This window comes from Sciurus carolinensis, chromosome 8 (assembly GCF_902686445.1).
Source record: "Sciurus carolinensis chromosome 8, mSciCar1.2, whole genome shotgun sequence".
Taxonomy (NCBI): Eukaryota; Metazoa; Chordata; class Mammalia; order Rodentia; family Sciuridae; genus Sciurus; species Sciurus carolinensis.
Genome location: NC_062220.1, coordinates 81447383 through 81466565, shown reverse-complemented (window position 1 = coordinate 81466565; position 19183 = coordinate 81447383). Strand labels below are relative to the sequence as shown.

The following is a 19183-nucleotide window of genomic DNA, read 5'->3' as shown; positions in this document are numbered from 1 at the left end:
TGACAGACATGTAACCAATTTATCTGTGCACTAACAGTAAAGCCTTGCAGGTTGGGCACATAGCTCAGTGGTAGAGTGCTTGCCTGCCATGTGCTAAGCCCTTGGTTCCATCCCCAGTGCCGCAAAAACAAAATAAAAAATAATAATTAAATAATAATAATAAGTAAAATCTTGTGAAAAGAGTGCATTCACGTTCCACATATACTCATGTTTTGAAATTAATATATTTTTATCAATATTAACTTAAATACCTACATCATAGGCAAGTGCCCTTAAAACATGTTAAACATGTCTGATAATTTCACAGAACTTAAGGGCATCTTTGGGAGGGGTCTTCTACCTCTAACTGACCATGGGTTTGGGCCGTAGGTTCAACTGAAAATTGTTTTTCTGAATCTCCAGGACACTTGCTGGAAAGACTCTGAGAACCCCTGTGATTCATTTCTGTAGCAGCTTGAACCACAGAAAATGTTTATCTTTTACACACACACACACACACACACACAAAATAAGTGCTAACAGTTTCTATTCATTGAGAGAAAAAGTACTATGTGCTCTATACTACATAATGTATATGGTAACCTTTATCCAGTGGTTCTCAGTCAGGGGAGAGTTCCCCCCCAAGGGAGATCTGCTAATGTCTAGAGACATTTTTGTTTGTCACAGCTGGAACGGGGGGGGGGGGCGTGTAGAGGTCAGGGATGATACTAAACATCCTACAATGCAAAGATGACCCCTTATAACAAAGAATTATCTGTCCTAAAATGCTAACAGTGACAAGAATGAGAAATACCACACCAAAACTAAGGTGTTAATGGTCAGTTGGCTGATGAAAAACTGGAGACTTGGCAAATTTAAAATGTTCAATAAGCAGAGTTAGAACACCAATGCTATTCTGAAAGACACCTTAGACCAAATATTCCCCCTACACCTTCTTTTCCAACAGAATTAATGGAAAAAAATTCTAAAGATATGTCAAAACACTTTCAAAGTGAATTTGAATTATTTGCTAACCTTCTGAATGTTATGTAGGAAAAAAAGAAATTTTCAAGTGTTAGAAACAAGCAAAAATAGCTATTTGTTCTTTTTTTTTGTTTTTGTTTTTTGGCAGCAGGGATTGAACCTGGGTCTCTTAACCACTGAACAACATCCCCAGTCCTTTTTTATATTTTATTCAGACAGGGTCTCACCAAGTTTCTAAAGGCCTTGTTAAGTTGCTGAGGCTGGCTTTGAACTTATGATCCTCCTGCCTCAACCTCCCAAGATGCTGGGATTATAGGTATGTGACACCATGCCCGGTTTGTTCATATTTTTAATCTTATTTAAAACTTCAGTTTCATGTATATCCATATTTGTTTAAACATGGACGAAGAAACATGAACAGAATCACAAATCTGAGTTATTGTGTTTGGGTGGATCTCAAATGAAATGGTGGGAGGACAAGGATGGAGAAGAGTTTTTTAACTGGCTACCATTTTATAATTTTCACAGAGTTCATCTTCACCAAAAGATCAAATGATGCCTTTGAGTGCTTGTAAGCTAAATAACCGGTGGAGATCAAGCACATTCAGATTCACCAGTCAGGGGAAAACTAGACAATCATAGCCTGACTGCTGATAGGAAAACCCCTGTGTAGGGTTTTCATTTACCCTCTGCCAAATACCCAGGACCCTCCCTTCACTCAGACATTCTAATTAGATCTTCAATCTGGGGTCATTTGGGTAAATACCACTGTATACCAGATAAACTAAAAATAGTTTAGTATAGCTGGAGAATAAAGTACCAAGGGTGAGATGAATCTATCACTAGAAGAACTGAGTATAATCATTTCATGAACAAGAGTCTTACCATTTTCCACAGTCATGAAAATATCCTTCAAAGTAGAAAAATAGCTGCTTTGTTTGGTTTTCAGAATCTTGACCATCTTGAGGACAACAGGAGCCTGAAGCTAAATTAAAAAGGAAAAAAATTAATATTTAATTCTAAAAGGTGTTTAATTCTAAAAGGCTTTTCAAGCTGAAAAGTTTTAAAATTTTTTTCCATAGGTTTATTTTATTTTGCGTTTAGTTTTCATTTGAATTTTCAAGATATTAGTTTACATGTCTAAACTATTATTTAGTCCATGTCAACTTTCTTGATTCATTTCAGAAAAATCTCTCAGAAACATGTAAATGAATGTCTTAGTCTTTAGAACATTTAAAGAAACTTTTCAGCAAGCACCCAGGAGAGGAACCAAAGTTAGCTCCTCCAAAACTGTGTTTCTAGCAAGCAAGATACTATTCCTTCCCAAATCAATTAAATTAACTAGATTAATTAAATCTTGGCATCCTTACCATTTCCCTTGGGGAACATTCTTTTTCCACTGTCACAAAATATTTCCAATTATCTCAAATGCTGTCAAAATATTCACATAAAGGCAAAACTAATCCCCATTAATTTTAAAAATGCATACCATATGTATAGCACTTTGTGTAAGATCAGAGCAGCATATTGAGTGGTATAAAGGCTGCATTATACCTTTAAAATTACTGGATATCACTACTCAGGAGACCTCACTCTATGGTTGTCTTTGTTTATTCAATTTACAATTTCTAGGACTCTCTACTTACTTGATTATAAGTGCATGATAGATTCTCTCTTCTCATCGTCCAGAAATCCAGCTCAGTTTGAGGAGTGAGATGAAGACCACTCAGCAAAGGCTGCACTGAATCTTTTTCTACAATTTCTTGGATTTGATGTGACCAATTAATAACCACAGATTCAATTGCATGAAGTATTCTCCTCTCATTTGACTGTAGCCTACAAATATTGAAATGATAATTCAAAGGTGAATTATCCAAATGCGGATGTGTTTTAATAGTTATTTTATGCATCTGTAAACTAGTTTCCTAAATATTATGTCTTAAAAATCCATCATTTTTACATTCTTGCTTGAGCTGTGGCATTTTATTCTGTACTTAGTAGGTCTATAATATTTTTCAAAATTAAGCATAGAATTGCCATATCCTCAAAAAACATTTTTCTAAAGGAATATTGTTGTTGAGATCATGAAGTTTTTCTTTAAAAAGTATACTTTGAAAGAAAATAACACTTAAAAATATGATGTAGTTAAAATAGCTCCTTATTTTGCAAATAATTTGCTACTGGTGTGATAGTAAATGGGTATGCTGGCTCTCCATTTTAATATGCTATATGAAATATGTATACCAATACATACTTAGTCTCTGAATAATTCTGATCCAGGTCAATGTTTTCTGCAACAGTGGGAATTGGTAGAAGAGTTCTTCTGGACATTTTACCTCTAAAAATATGCATCTTATTTTTCATGACTTCTACATGATGTTCCATATCTTGTGAAGTAAAACATGACCAGGATTTATGGTTGGTCTTATTAGAAAGAACTGGCACTAATACCTACAGAAAAAGAAATGTTTTAAAAAGCAGTTAATTTGTAGACAATGTGCTCCTTTGAAGATTTTCTTGTCATATAAATTGGCAACAAAACCACTCAATTTCATAAATATCCTAGGATACCAAATTGACATCAACTAGATGTAAGGTCTTTGTAGTAGAAATACGATGTTGCTTGTTCAGTCATGTATTTACCAAGCAGTTGTGGAGGCTCCCTTAAAAAGTATTTTTTTGTATTTCCAGAGCCTAGCATATGTTACATAATAAAATCATGTTGGTTTCTTTTTGCTTTCTTGCTCCTTTCCAATAACTATTTATTTTGAATGCTTTTTTATGATGTATTTTCCTGATACATTATAAACATTATAACTATAAAATTTCAATTAGCTCGAATGCTCGGAAAATAGTTATTCCACCTTTTTAAAGTTAATGTGGAGAATACAGGTTGAAGCCCATTTACCAAAAAATGCCTGGAACCAGAGGATTTCTGATTTCAGGGTTTTTGAGACTTGGGAATATTTGAATATACATAATGAGGTATCTTGGGATTGGTGCACACAACTAAACACAAAATTCACTATGCTTCATATACATTTTATTCGTGTAGGCTGAAGGTAATTTTATACAATTATTTTTAATAACTGTGTGCATGAAACAAAATTCCATGGCATAGAATTTTCCACTTGTAGCATCAAGTTGGTGCTCAAAAATTTTCAGATTTTGCAGCATTTCAGATTTTCAATTTGGGGGTTCAGAGTGTTCAATTTGTACAATATTCTAAAAAACAAAATTCACTTTTGTTTTCTAATGTGCTAAAGTATCTCTCTCAATGTGGAAATGAATTTCTCCACAATGGTATTATTATAACTTTCTACTTAGTACCTACTACCTGTCAAGCTATGAGTATGGAGATTAATAAACAGTCCCTGCTCAATAAGCTCAGTGGGTAGATGAGGTACCAGAAATCATAACATAAGCGTTGCCATAATTAAAGGTGTGTTCAGGATGAACATAAAAACATGGAAGAAACACCTGACTCTGGGACACAATTATATTAGGGAAGACTCGCCAGAAAAGTCGTTACTTGGTTTGAATCTTTAAAAGGACGAGGTGAGGTAAGGCAAGTGCAATTGCCGTGATTATGTCTTCTCAAAATGCATGTGTTGAAATCCTAGCCTTAAAGTTGATCCTATTAGAAAGGGTGGTCTTTAGGAAGTGATTAGGTCACATGGCTCCAGCTCTCATGAATGGATTGGTGGTGCCCTTATAAAAAAGGTTCATTTGTCCCTTTCAACAGGACAAAACTGGAAGGTGTCAACTACAAACCAGGAAGCAGGCACTTTGCCAGACAATCAAATCTGCCAGTATCTTTAGTCTTCATCTCAGACTTTCAGCCCAGAACAATGAGAAATAGTACCCCCATCTCCAGACCATGGGTGCTTAACTACTGAGCCACATGCCCAGCCCTTTTTATGTTTTAATCTACTTTGAGACAGGTTCTTAGTTGCTGAGGCTGGCCTGGAACTTGTAATTCTCCTCCTCAGCCTTCTGAGTTGCTGGAATCACAGGTGTGTGCCACCATGCTGGGCTACGAAATAAATTCTACTGTTTACGAGGCACCCATGCTATGGTATTGTTACAATACCGAGGTTGAGTGAGCATTCCAGAAAACTGCAGATAGATGCACAGAATCATTGGACACTAAGGAATCCTGGAGCTTAGGGGAAACTGCCAGTTTGTGCTGCCTGGGGCTAGAACCAGCACCCCAGAGAGAAATGACAATAATCAGGCTCTGAGGAAGGCCAGGGGCCTGTGGTCCAATACAGGCTTTTGAAAACAGAATGGAGATCTCGGGTGTAGGGATGAACATGCATGAACCCACCAGGAAACTACTTTGGAGACTTAATCCCCAGTACCAACAGCTTTACCTAAAACTCAGGTTCAAAAACAATTTCAATGTCAATGTTCCTGATTTACTGGGTACCTGTTTCAGACTTTCACTCTACTATTCTGTAACATGGCCAGGTTCTTTTAAAACTTAATGTTCAGGGTTGGGGTTGTGGCTCAGTGGTAGAGCACCTGCCTAGCATATATGAGGCGCTGGGTTTGATCCTCAGCACCACATATGACTAAATAAACAAAATAAAGGCATTGTGTGTTCATCTACAACTAAAAATAATTTTTAAAAAACAATATTCATGCTATGAACTGCAAGAAAAAATACTATGAGTCACATGCTCTAGAAAGCAGTTATTCAGGCAAACAGCTAAAGTATCTCTATAAATACAACAAGATAAATAAGCCTGGGGTTTGCTTGTTAATCACAATATATTTTATCAACTACATACAAGGTAATTCATCTTGTTTCAGTTGGGAATTGTTTGTCGAATTTTTGTGATTTGTAAGACAAATCCCAAAGTTTCTGTGGCCCAAAATAATTTGGACATGTTTATGAAGGGCAAATACAACCAGAACTAAAAGAGCAAATCCATCCCTCCCTCCTTCCCTGCCCCACTTCTCTCTAGGGAGACAGCCTTGACCAAGAACTCTATCCAGCCGACACACTGAGCTCAGCCTCCAGAATGGAGAGAAGGAAACGCCTAAGCCACCCAGACTACCTGAAAAAAGCCTCCACAGAACATGCACTACCATTACTGTCATTCAATAAACACAAGGACTTAAGTTTGGCAAATGGGCTTTGCGGGCAGTCACCTGAATAAAAAAGTCACAAGGTTGTTTGATTTCTATCAGCCTCTCCAACCTCATTTCTCCCACTTCCCAGCTCATCTCCCAACCCAGCTATAAATTATTTCTAAAAACTCAACCTGTGTTTCCCCACCTTTGTGCCAGTCTGTACACCGATACCCAGAATGCCTTTCCCTCCATCTTCAACATCCAGCTATCTCCTCCTTGTCCTTAAAAGGACCACGTAATTTAGCATTCAAATATGGATGCTTTTGAGAGGAAAAGGAAGCACTAAAAATAACAGATATTAACTGATCTGTAACAGGAGAAAACTGCAACCTCCCCAGGCAAGCCAAGACCAAAACTGCAACTTCTCCAGGCAAGCCAAGACCTATGTTCATTTTCTTCAAGAATCCTCACCTTCCCCATCACCCTTTCCAATGTGGGATGATGCCAGTGGGCTCCCATCACTCCCTGCTAACCCCCATTGCTACCATACCATATTGCTGTTGGTTTATCTCTCTGCCTCCCTAATTAGACTGATATATATATATATATATATATATATATATATATATATATATATATTTTTTTTTTTTTTTTTTTTTTTTTTTTTTTTTTTCAGTGCTCGGGATAGAACTCAGGGCCTCACATATACTAAACGTGCATTCTACCTTTCAGGTACACTCCCAGCCCACTAGACTCTTTTTGAAGGCAAAAAGTGTATTACTAATCTCAAGTGTCCAGGAACTGCTACCAACTAGGTGTGCAATCAGTATCAATTACATGATGACTGACAACTGTAGGCTTATTAGCATAGAACTTTCCAACTAGTCTTTTCAAATATTGCTGAAAAATTCAAATAAGGAAAACAGACATCATATATCACATGCTTTTGCTCTGAAGAAATATCTTGATGCTGAAGTGTTTTATCTTTAATAAGAACAACACATCATTTAGACATCATTTAACTTCCATTCCTTTAACAAATAATTCCTGAGTTCCTAATAGGTGCCATACAATGTTCCTAGGGATTGGAACACATTAGTGAGGCAAAGATTCAGGGATGGGCTGGGATAAGGTTAATAAGGCACTTGCCTGAGAACAAAATTTAAGAGGGCACCAAAAACCTTAGTAATCAAAATGAACATTAAAAAAATATTTTTACATTAAAATTTTCCAGATGTAGTGATGCACACCTGTAACCCAGCTACTCAGGAGCCTGAGGCAGGAGAACTGCAACTTCAGCCAACCTTAGCAACTTGGCAAGACCTGTCTCAAAAGGGCTGAGGATGTAGCTCAGTGGTAGAGTGCTTGCCTAGCATGTGTGAGGGCCTGGGTTCAATCTCCAATGCCACATACACACACAAATTCAAAAATTTTCATGAAAAATACTTCAAAAATATTTAATAAAGACAGGATAGGATTCACTTACCTTTTGCCTCAGACTCCAGTATGGATTAGTACTATTACTAATCCTACATTTTGTTTAAAATGTTGATTGTTGGGGCCTGGGGTTGTGGGTTCAGTGGTAGAGCACTTGCCTAGCATGTATGAGACACTGTTCAATTCTCAGCACCACATATAAATAAATGAATAAAATAAAGGTCTACTGACAACTAAAACTGCATATAAAAATAATTTTTTAAAAATGTGGATTGTGGAACATTTTTATTTTTAAAATTTTGCATTACAACATTATCTTTATCCAATAAGGTTAAAATAACATGGGGGTAGAAAGGATAGTAGAGTGAAACAGACATTATTACCTCACGTACATATATGACTGCATGACTGAAGTGATCCTACAATATGTATAATCAGAAAAAAAAGAAATTACTCTCCATTTATATATGATCTATCAAAATATATAAATGCATTCTACTGTCATGTACAACAAATTAAAATTTAAAAAATTTAAAGAATAAATTGCTTTTGTACTATCTTCTCTGACCTTCTCCCTTTCCTTTTTTAGAAATTATCATTATTCTACAATTGTAATGGGTTTTGTTTTTTGGTGGGAGGTAACCAGGGATTGAACCCAGGGGCATTCAATCACTGAGCCACATCCTCAGCACATTTTTTATTTGAGAGAAGGCCTCACTAAAATGCTGAGACTGGCTTTGAACTTCCAATCCTCCTGCCTTAGACTCCTGAGCCACTGGGATTACAGGCATGAGTCACCACACATGGGGTATATTTTCTTATGTACAATGTGTAGTAAAGTTTTGTTTTTAAAATTTAATTAATTGGATCTGGGAGTGCAGCTTAGTGGTAGAGAATTTGCCTAGCATGCTCAAAGCCCTAAGTTTGAATGCCAGCACTTAAAAAACAAACACATAAAAAGGTACAGAGGAGCTGGGGGTATAATCAATGGTAGAGTGCTTGCCTCCCAGTATGAAGCCACAGGTTCAATCCCAAGAACCACAAAAGGAAAAAAAAAAAAAAAAAAAAAAAAGACGTTGCAGCAGTTATGTTACTGTTCTCCTTGTCCTATGTGTGAATTCTTGTGTTTGTTGACATATGAGGGAGAAGAGTTGTAAATCTAAAACCCAAATTTACATTCAAGCTGTAACAAGAGTGTCCAATAAAACAGTACAAATGAAAAAGAAAAAAAAAAAAAAAAAAAAAAAAAAACCTGGAGGATTTTGTTGCTAAAATAATGCCAAAAATGAGAAAGAATGCAATTTTTCCAGCAATCTACTCTACCCTCAAAAAAAAAAAAAAAAGTCAGTAAAGGTATGATACTAGGAGGAAATTTCATGTTTGTAAAAATACATTTTCACATGCAGCAAAGTGGAACTTGACAAAGTTGTAAAAATATATAATATTTAGTATTATTTAAGTTTTTCCAAAGTAATATGGATTTTGCTATGACTTCAAATGTGTATTATCCCTTTCACTCCTACTGAATTCACCTCTTCTGAATTCACTAGCTCACATGTATCACTCTGATTAGGTCATCAGTGTGTTTTATTAAGCTCCTTTCTTTTGCCAAGTAAATAAGAGGTGTACTACTAAAAATATTTTATCTTAATTAATGCATTGGTTTAGGGTTACTTCCCCCCCCCCCCCCGCCCCCAGGTACTGGGGATTGAACTCAGGAGCACTTGACCACTGAACCACATCCCCAGACCTATTTTGTATTTTATTTAGAGACAGGATCTCATGGAGTTGCAAAGTGCCTAAATTGCTGAGGCTGGCTTTGAACCCTTAATCGTCCTGCCTCAGCCTCCCCAGTTGCTGGGATTACAAGCATTCGCTACTGTGCCAGGCAGGAGTTGCTTTTCTATGATGCTAATTTTGCTGCTGAGTTGGGCATCTCCTTGCCTCACCTTGGTTTCCGCCTCAAAAAAACCCCTCCTCTGAGGATGGAAGTTTCAGTGAAAAGAGCTATTTGGGCCCTGCACTTCAAGGACAAGAAGGAGTTAGCTGAGTGGATTCAGGCAAAGAGGAAGAAACAGTGAGAGCAAAGACCCTGGGGCAAGTGTGTACCTGAGGTGTTTAACAAAAGGGTCAGGAGTTAGCACGGGAGATGACTTCAGAGAAGTAATGGAGAGCCCAGATCACAGACTTTGGGCAAGTGCTTTCAGCTTTTAATAAGCATTGCAATCAGCTGATTTAGCAGCACTAAAGTGGGATCTGAGGTCCTATAGTTCTATCAAGTTTTCAGTGACATTGATAACACAGATTCCCAGCAGCTACCAAAGCAAAGTCTTAATGGCGATGAGCCCTTGGACCTTTGTTGTGAGTGAAACAGGAGCCAAGGTAGGGTCTGAAAAGTGACATGTTGCAGTTTGTGTTGCAGCAAGTATCATTCCAATGCTGTGCTGGGAGTGGGCTCTGAATGAGAGCCGCAACAGAAGCTGGGAAGTTTTTAAAAAGGCTAAAGCAGTCACAGGGTGGTGGTAATGGTGAACTGAACCAGGGAAGCAGCAGTGGTGGGGAGAAGGGGACTGATTTCAGAAGTATTATGAAGATGGAATGTGCACAATTTCCTAACAGAATGGATAGAACATTGAGACACAGAGTCAAGGATGACTCCAAGGTCTTGGCTTGAACAACTGTAAGGATTCTTCTCCAGTAATCTGGGCATAACTACAAGTAAAGCCAGAAAAGGAAGGTTGAGGAAGGCCAGAAGTTCAACTTTGAGAGGTCAATTGCACAGCAAGTGGAAATGTCAGGAAGGTATGTGGCTCTCCAAGTGTGGAGTACAGAAGGGAGATCTTGGCTGGAGAAAGAAGCTTAGGAGTCCCTGACACATCATCATAAATCACTGTTAATCACCTAATTATGTAAACTATGGTGGGTACTAAGCCATGGAAAACCTTGGATCTTTTAACCTAAAAATCTATAGTCAGACCTTATAGTCTCATCCATATCAAATGTAAACCCTGTAATAAATTTTTTTTGAGCATGTGCAACACACCAAGTAATGACACATAATAATGTGATGTCCTTACTTTTCTTCTGCCCACTGCTCATTTTAGACCCTTCTAAACCACTTATTAAACCTAAATTCTGAATATTTTATGTTTCCAATACATGTACCTATTGGCATACTCTATGCAGATCTTGGTACTGAGATAAAGTCAGAGAAAGACTAGAGGGATTTGAGAGTTCTCTATCTTGCAAAACACAGATGGTAGAGTGAGAATCTCCATGAAGAGTGTAGCTTTGCCTTCCTAAGCCCCAGCCAGTGGTAGTCTAAATGTAAGCAAATGACTATGGCAAGATTCAATAAAAATTTCTTGAGCATCTGCTACATACCAAAAACTGCTCCAGGTATTAAGGCTAGAAAATGTTCTTCCCAGCCTCTCTTTATAATCCTCTAAAACCAGTCAATGGGAGCAGGGAAAGGGGAGCCTGGGCAGAGTATTAGAGCTAGTGGCAAGAGACTTGGCCTGCCTGAAGACAGCAAGGAATACCTCCTTTCAAGAAGATAGCGTAAGACTCAGGAAGTGGAAGAGAGGTAAGAGAGACTGGTAAATCGTCACTAATAAACATACTAGCAATTTAACCTACCATATAGCTTTGGCAGGACTGACTGAGTTCTGATTTAGTGAACAATGTGTAATTGACTTTCTGGACAGGTATCTGACCCAGTGGTTCCCAGTGCTTGCTATGCATTAGAATCAGCTGGGAACCTTGAACTACCACCACCTGGTGTCCACCCACAGACATTTTGAATTGCTATCAGACTAGGGCATTGGTATGTTAGAATGTTCCCCAAGGTAAACCTAATGGTCAGTAAACTTTGAAAAGCACTGCTCTAATTCTATGACCTACACTCTCAAAGATAGCCTGTGAAAAGCTTCAGGTGAGGAATGAAGACTCTGGGGCTCTGTTCAAGGCCAAAAATTTCAGTTTACTTCAACAACAAAATCCCCAGACGGTTAGAAAAATATCCCCCCACATGGTTCATAGGCACCTTAAAGTGCCAGTGACAGGCTTAAAGAACGTTTCTCTGATATAAGGGGTGTGTCAGTCATCTTTGTTACTCTGACAATGTGCCCAAGATAATCAACTTAAAGAAGGAAAGGTTTGTTTTGGCCCACAGTTTCAGAGATTTCAGTCCACGGCTGGTTAACCCTGTTGCTTTTGGGCTGGTAGCAAGGTAGTACAGCATGGCCAGATGGGACCGAGAAAGCCTCTCACTTCATGGCAGCCAGGAAGCAAAGAAAAAGGAAGGGGCTGGGGTCCTTATATATCCTTATCTGCTTGTTATAAGGGCATGCCCCATGATGTTACTTCCTTCCACTAGATCCCACCTCTTAAAGGTGGTACCTTTAGCACCAAACTGAGGTCCAAGTCTTAAAAACATGGGCCTTTGGAGGGATGTTCCAGATCAAACAATAGCAAGGGGCTAAGGGAGTTTTAAGACAGATATTTCTAATTCTTTCCATCACCCTTTTTCATGATCACACATAAGTGAAACTAAGTTTCAAACTGTTAGTTTCTAACAGGAATCTGAAAAATGGATAATACCCATTTCCAAATGTAAGCTTATCTTATCTGAAAGTGAAGTTTAAAATCTATAACTAAGCACAAGAACCTAGCCAGTTCAAGTTGATTTATATATACTTCCATTATTTGGTAAGGAAGAAGGAAAGAGGAATGACCTGACAAGTTACCACCTGTTGCATATTAGAGTCAGTAATGGCTCATTACAGAAACAATCTAAATGCTGTTACTTGCCAACCACCTGGCTAAAGAGACTGCTGGCTTCTATATGTTCTTCCTTTTAAATAGCCAAGTAATTTCAAGGATCATGGAGATAAATGAAAAATTCAAAAGTTAAAAATTGACTAGTACCTCCTCTAGGAAAGCAGTTATATGCCCAAGAGATGATGCAGGTAATTCTCCAAATAAAACCGTTCGAGAGAAATCATTTACTCCAACGCTTTCAGTAATCTTCTTAGCAATATAAACAAGTTTATGTTTTGCATCTCTTGGAATCTGAAATGAGAGTGAGATAATTAGTGCAAGTTCACTATACAGTTTCCTTGTTAACAAGCAGGATTTGCTGTATCCAATTTGTAGCCAGATTGCTAACATATGAAACAAAACCTGGCATCTTGCCTACCTTTACAAACAAGGTCATTCTCTTGTTCTTCCCTGTTCTCCAAAATGAATACAATTTTCTTTGTTCTTTTATAATGCTAATTTCACAGTATTTTTGGTGTGGAAATATCACCTTTAAAGGCATGTCAATTACAGCAAATCAACATATACCATAAGCTCTCATCATTTAAAACAAAGAGCATACAATATTTCAATCTTAAAATTTTTTAATATCTCTAGGTTAGAAATAAATCAAATTGAGATAAAGACAAAGCACAAGAGTCTATTTGTATTTGTCTTCAGGGCAAAGAATAGAAATGTTTAACCAAGATATTCTAACATTTTCACAACTACTGAGTCATTTCTGTACAAATATACTATTTAGCTTCCTCAATACTAACATGGTTTTTTGTCTGACACTCTTAAATAGTAAGTTACAATTAGGAGAATACCAAAACAAAGATTTTCAAAAACGCACAAAACCCTCAGGCAACCTTCCTGTCACATTTTAGTGTCTGGGATCCTATTTTCCAACTATCTTAGGGACATCTGGGATGCTCATATCACTTTACAACATTCACCTGAGGCACGGTTACCTAAAGATCAGGAATCTTCCTCCAAGCTCTTCACCCAGGAGAAACGCTAATTACAAATGCTGTACTTGTAGGTGATATATTAACTAGATTCTAGTGGACAAGCAATATAAATTCAAAAAAAAAAAAAAAAAAAAAAGGAAGAAAAACAAGAGGAAGGACGGAGGACCACCACGTTGTGCGCATATTGCCTAGACGCTCCTTTTAAAGGACTCAATATTCTCCCCGGAATGGAATGTGGTTCACAGGTAGTCAAACTAAACAAAGATAAGTTAGAAGAACTCGACCAAACGACGCATGTTTTAAAGGCTATGATCTTAGAGTAACTCACGAGCGACTGAGACAGAAGTTATTTGGCACAAAAAAACCACCTCTTAGCTGAAGGAAGCGCTGTTTTTCCTGCGTTATCCCGTCCCAACCAGCTCAACGGGAGGGTCTTGATCAGCATAAAAGAACTGAAAACTACAAAGTAGAGGACTAACCTACAGTCGCTTAACTGCAAAGTGGGAGCACGTGAGAGGAGAGGGGTTCTGTGGATTCCAGGCTAGAGAATTCAAGCTGTTTTTTTTTTTTTTTTTTTTTTTTTTTTTAAAAACGCCACTCGGAGTGCGGGGGCGGGGAAGGAGCCGCTATTGACTTTCCCCGTCAGTGTCCGTTTTGCCAGCCGGGCGACATGGCAGATCCCCTCTCCCCTTACCTCCCGGGAGACGGCGAGCCGCCCAGTGGTGGCGACGCTGAACAGAAGGCAGACAGGACTGATGCTCTCCAAAAATTCCCTAAGAACCTGCCGGTTTTCCTCACTTTCCAAATACTGGTTCCAGTTTTCCTCCCGAAACCCCAGCATCTGCTCCAGGTGGTCGCCGACGAAGCGCACTCGCGGGTCTTGAGCGAAACTCCGCGCTTTCCTGGCCGCCACTTCCTCCTCGTCCTCCTCCTCCTCCTCCTCTTCCAGCTCCACAGAACCTGAGGCCTTCAGGCCAGTCCCTGGGGTCTGGCGCAAAGTCCGGACTTCCCGAAAGCCTCGAGTCTCGGGGCTTGCCCCGCGGGCTGCCATTTGGTACATCCGAGGGGACGCGGGGCCGGTCAGCTCTTCGCGCTCACCCCTGCGCCAGTCTGGAGTGGGCGAGGACACCCCTACACAGCGCGCCTCCGGAGGTGCCCACCTGCCTTGCGATCGCAGACCCTCGGCCCCGACCAGCTGCTATTTAGCGGCCGCGTGACTGGGCACTGAGAGTCCGGCGGGCGCAGGCCGAGACAGAGGCGGTGGCCCGGGACAAGCAACGCGTCCCGTTTCCCAGGGGACCGCGTCTCCGCCTCCTCCGCCTGGGGCGGAGTGATCGCCCTGTGATCTCCTCGCAGTAGCACAGGAGAGGTCCGCGCCCGAGGGAAACCTGGCTGGAGAGGTGTGTATCCTGGTTGGGTCTGAGCCACCCAGTGCGTTCACTCCACGGCTGTCCACTCCTTCACCTACCTGACGTGTTTGTGGAGCTCCCGGTGACAGCCCAGTGTTGATTAGCTGCTCTCAGTTAAGCCGTGCTGTCTTGGCGGAGCTCCATGCTGAAACCTTTACCTGGATTAGTTCGTGTGACCTCTAGAAAGTCAAGGTTCTGACTGGTCAGTCTTCATAGATAAGGAACTAAGTCACAACGTCCCAAGGGAATTGTGTAACCCGTATTCGGGGCTCAAGTCCAGGGCTTTCATTCCCTTTGCTGGAGATAATCCATGTATTACTAGAAAAGAGTCAACTCACGTTCAACTTTCCAAGTTGTGAAAATCCAAATCCTGATTCCCATCCTCAACCTAACGCCAGAATGATATTACTCACAAAAGAGAATGCATAGTGCTCTTTGTAAACGCCAATGTGTTCCAAAAATCTGTAGAATTATTCAGGAGTAAAAGTGCACGGGAGAAAAATGCTAGATTAAACATAGTCTTCACGGCGGGCGCGGTAGCGCATGCCTGTAATCCCAGGTCTTGGGAGGCTGAGGCAGGAGGATCCCAAATTCAAGGTCAGTCTCAGCAACTTAGTGAGGTCCTAAGCAATTTAGTGAGACCCTGTCTCAAAAAATAAAAAGGGCTGAGGATGTGGCTCGGTGGTTAAGTGCCCCTGGGTTTAATCCCTGGCACCAAACCAAAAAAAAAAAAAAAAAAAGTCTATATAATACTGAAATGAAATGGAATTTCAGTATAGTCTATCAGTGGCACTTGTAGAGACTATTACTTATTTATTTTTAGTTTTTAGTTTTTGTCCCGGGGATTGAAGCCAGGGGCACTTAACCACTGAGCCACATCTCCAACTCTTTTTAATTTTTTTTATTTTGAGATAGGGTTTCACTAAATTGCTTAGGGCCTCACTAAGTTTCTGAGACTGACTTTGAACTTGCCTCAGCCACTGGGATTACAGGCATTCCCCACCAAGCCAGGGACTTGTAAAGATTTTGAAGGAAATTCCCACTTTTGAAGTAACCAGACTTTTCAGAAGGGTGTCTTTGAACTAAAACTTTTTAGTGGTTCCCCTTTGTTAATTATTCATTATAAAATGAAGATTTCAATCCCTGCCCTTCCATAGATGCTACTGACAGTGTTGCCCTCAATAATTCATATAATACAAGTTGGTTGATTAATGTATGTTTATAGGAAGATTTGGAACCTCAGCTATTTTTCCTTTCAAAATAATAATTATATGCTCTCTCATAACTATATGCTTTTCTGGTTATATGATCAGAATTTTGAATGAACATAAACTCATGGAAAGCCTTTATAATTACTTCAAGCCTGCTTTGTATGGTCCATGATATCTTTAGGGCTCCCAGTTGCTCATGGAAGCCTAGCAATGAGTTCACAGACCCTTCTCTCACCCCTGCATTCCTATTTTGCATTCCCCTACTCCAGAGAAGCAGGAGTTCTGTAAATAATAGTTAAATTAAATTGGAAGTGAATAACCACTTTCAGATTCAGCAGGGTGTGTGTGTGTGTGGGGGGGGGTGGAGTGTTGCTGGGGAGAGAATCCAGGGTCTCATACATGCTAGGCAAGCACACTACCACTATGCTACATCCTCAGTGCTCAGCAGGAATTTTTTTAAATAATAGAGCTAATGTTAAAGTTACAATTTCCAAAAAGTTAAATATGTAACTCAAATTACAGAAAGAAAACATGACAGATTTACTCAACTCATTAATGAGGAAACCAACAAAACAGTGAAGTTGGTTTGATTGGAGAAACTGGGAATAAGATTGATAAGTTAAATATAATATAATATAATATTCATCAATGTTTTGTAGGGCAATGTAATGTTAAGTTTTGGGACATTCCCAGAATAATTTGTTTTTCAGAAATAATTTATGTCTGTAATGAACAGAAATCTAAAATTAAAATATAGCTTCACAGACTTTGGGAATTTAATCAATAGTAGAAAATGAGCCCCTCCCCTCAAAAACATACATTTCCCTAGATAATTGAATAATGTTTTGGTGGACCAGTTAAACAACATTCCGGTATGGTATTGAAAGACCATGCTGCCTTTTCTTTATCTTATTCCCAAGTTTTGAGTATTTTTTTCTCCATGATATCTGCCATATCTCAAGTACCAGCCATATGCCATGTACTGTGCTGAGTTCATTTATTTGTTCCACAAATATTTACTGAACACCTACTAAGTGCCAAGCACTGTTGTAGATGTTGGGACCACAACAACAAACTCAACAGAAAAATCTCCTGCCCTCATATTGTGATTATAAGGTACACTTACTGTATTTTACTGCATAGTTGTCACAGATTTTATACCCATTTTTTTGGTGGGTTTTTTTTTTTGGGGGGGGGGCAGGTGTTTGTTTTTTGCAAAACAGTGGGGTGTAACCATTTTGTGAAGATTTTTTGTTTTGTTTTGTTTTGGTACTGGGAATTTAACCCAGGAGTGCTTTACACTAAGCTACATCCCCAATCCATTTTATTTTTTATTTTGAGACAGAGTCTTGCTGAAGTTCTCACTAAGTTGCTAAGGCTGGCCTTGAACTTGCAACCATCCTATTTCAGTCTCCCAAATTGCCGGGATAAGAGTTGTGCACCACCATACCCAGCTGTGAAGTTTTGTTTTGTTTTGTTTTTTAATTGTGCTGGTATTACTTTAATATCATTTATTACTAAACTGTGTTTGGTGGAATATTAGAATACATGGAATACTCATGAATATACATTAAAACTGAGTAGTCCAAACTGATGCACATCATTTCTTCACAACTTAGTGAACATTGTTTCATTCTGAAAATAAAAAAGTTAACACATTGGTTGTTAATGATATCTGTATTGGAGTCAAAATAATATTACACTAGAAAAAAGTTGCTACCGTATTGCAACGTTATGGATTTACACAAAAAAATCTGTGTTCAAAGATTCTGTGCTGCTGTCATTAGCTGGCATACTGTCCTCAGTACCACACATATAAGATGTGTTTGCAGTTAGTGCAACCACACAAGTCAGCTTTTGAAAATACACTGAGAGTGTAAGTGCACTGAGAATTCTAGGCTCCCCTCTCACAATGCGCCAGAAGAAAAATGCACATCCACATGTCGCTGCTGAATACATTATTGCTATTTAATTTTTAAGCAGCATAATGAACAGAATTATACCATGTGACAATTACAGTATGAAAGGTTATAAACCAATTTTTGGACTGAAAAAACAGGGTGTAACTATTACGGCAATGGCAACAATTCTACAGTGAAATATGGCCTCCTGGCTAGACTGGGCTTCTTGCAGTCCACTTTTACCAGGAACTAGGTGTGTGACCTTGGCAAGCTACTTACCTTGTAGGTGCCTCAGTTTCATTTGATATGCACCCCACAGCTGGGCACTGTGGCACACACCTGTAATCCTATTGGCTTTGGAGTCTGAGGCAGGAGGATTAAAGCCAACCTCAGCAAAAGCAAGGTGCTAAGCAACTCAGTGAGACCCTGTCACTAAATAAAATACAAAATAGGGCCAGGGATGTGGCTCAGTGGTTGAGTACCCCTGAGTTCAAACCCCAGTGCCAAAAAAAATAAATAAATGATACCCACCCACAGCCCCTGACACACATCATGTGAAGAGTATACTTTCTTGTTCCATTGAAATTTTGTTTGACCATGTGATTGTGTCAGTCAAATTATCACAAAAAGAGGCTTGACAAATCCTGACATGGAAGTTTGCCTTCTTGAGCCTCTGCCAGTGTCCTGGAAGAACATCCCCAGCTAGCCTGCTGGGAAGAGCTACCTGGTCCCAACTGGTGGCTTAGGGGAAAGTTCAGTTCAGTCTAGCCTTGATCAGCCTATGTTCCATCAGCCCACCAATGTATAAACAAGAGTAGATGATTCTCATTTTGGCAACATGGTTTTGACCAGATGTGTTCTGCAGCAACTGTGTACAACAGTAGGTGGAACACCACACCGTAAGGTTGTTGAGAGAAGTAATTTAGTTTGGATATATAAAAAGCATAATCATTCAGGCCAAATATCTGGCAAGTTATAAACATTATAAAGATTTATTGTTGGTTGGAAAGGGGGAACTATTTGAGAAACTAAACAAAGACCACAGTATGTTTATTCCATCAGATGATGATAAGTTGTTTTTTTCCTTTTGTTGTTGTTTTTGGTTGTCTTGTTGTTTTGAGACAGGGTCTTGCTAAGTTGCTTAGGCTGGCCTCGGACTTGTAATCCTCTTGCCTCAGCCTCAGGTTGCTGGGATTGTAGGCATGCACCATTGCACCCAGCCAGATGATGATAAGTCCTAAGAGTAAAAGCAAAGGAATGCAAGGTTGGTTCAACATCCAGAAATCAATAAATGTAATTCATCATATCAATAGACTTAAAGTTAAGAATCAAATGATTATTTCATTATTTCATTATCAATAGATGCTGACAAAATGTTTGATAAAATACAGCACTCCTTCATGCTA

The 19183-nt window shown here is 39.2% G+C and overlaps 1 protein-coding gene across 1 annotated transcript in view; it reads right to left on the bottom strand.

The window, feature by feature from the left end:
• Positions 1–14552, bottom strand: part of Dnah11 (dynein axonemal heavy chain 11) — a 332397-nt gene extending 317845 nt beyond the window's left edge. The window contains 5 exon segments of the mRNA XM_047562330.1: positions 1849–1948; positions 2610–2799; positions 3218–3414; positions 12412–12555; positions 13951–14552. Of these exon segments, the coding sequence (XP_047418286.1) occupies positions 1849–1948; positions 2610–2799; positions 3218–3414; positions 12412–12555; positions 13951–14316 (997 nt within the window). The 5' untranslated portion in view covers positions 14317–14552.
• Positions 14553–19183: the final 4631 nt, after the last annotated feature.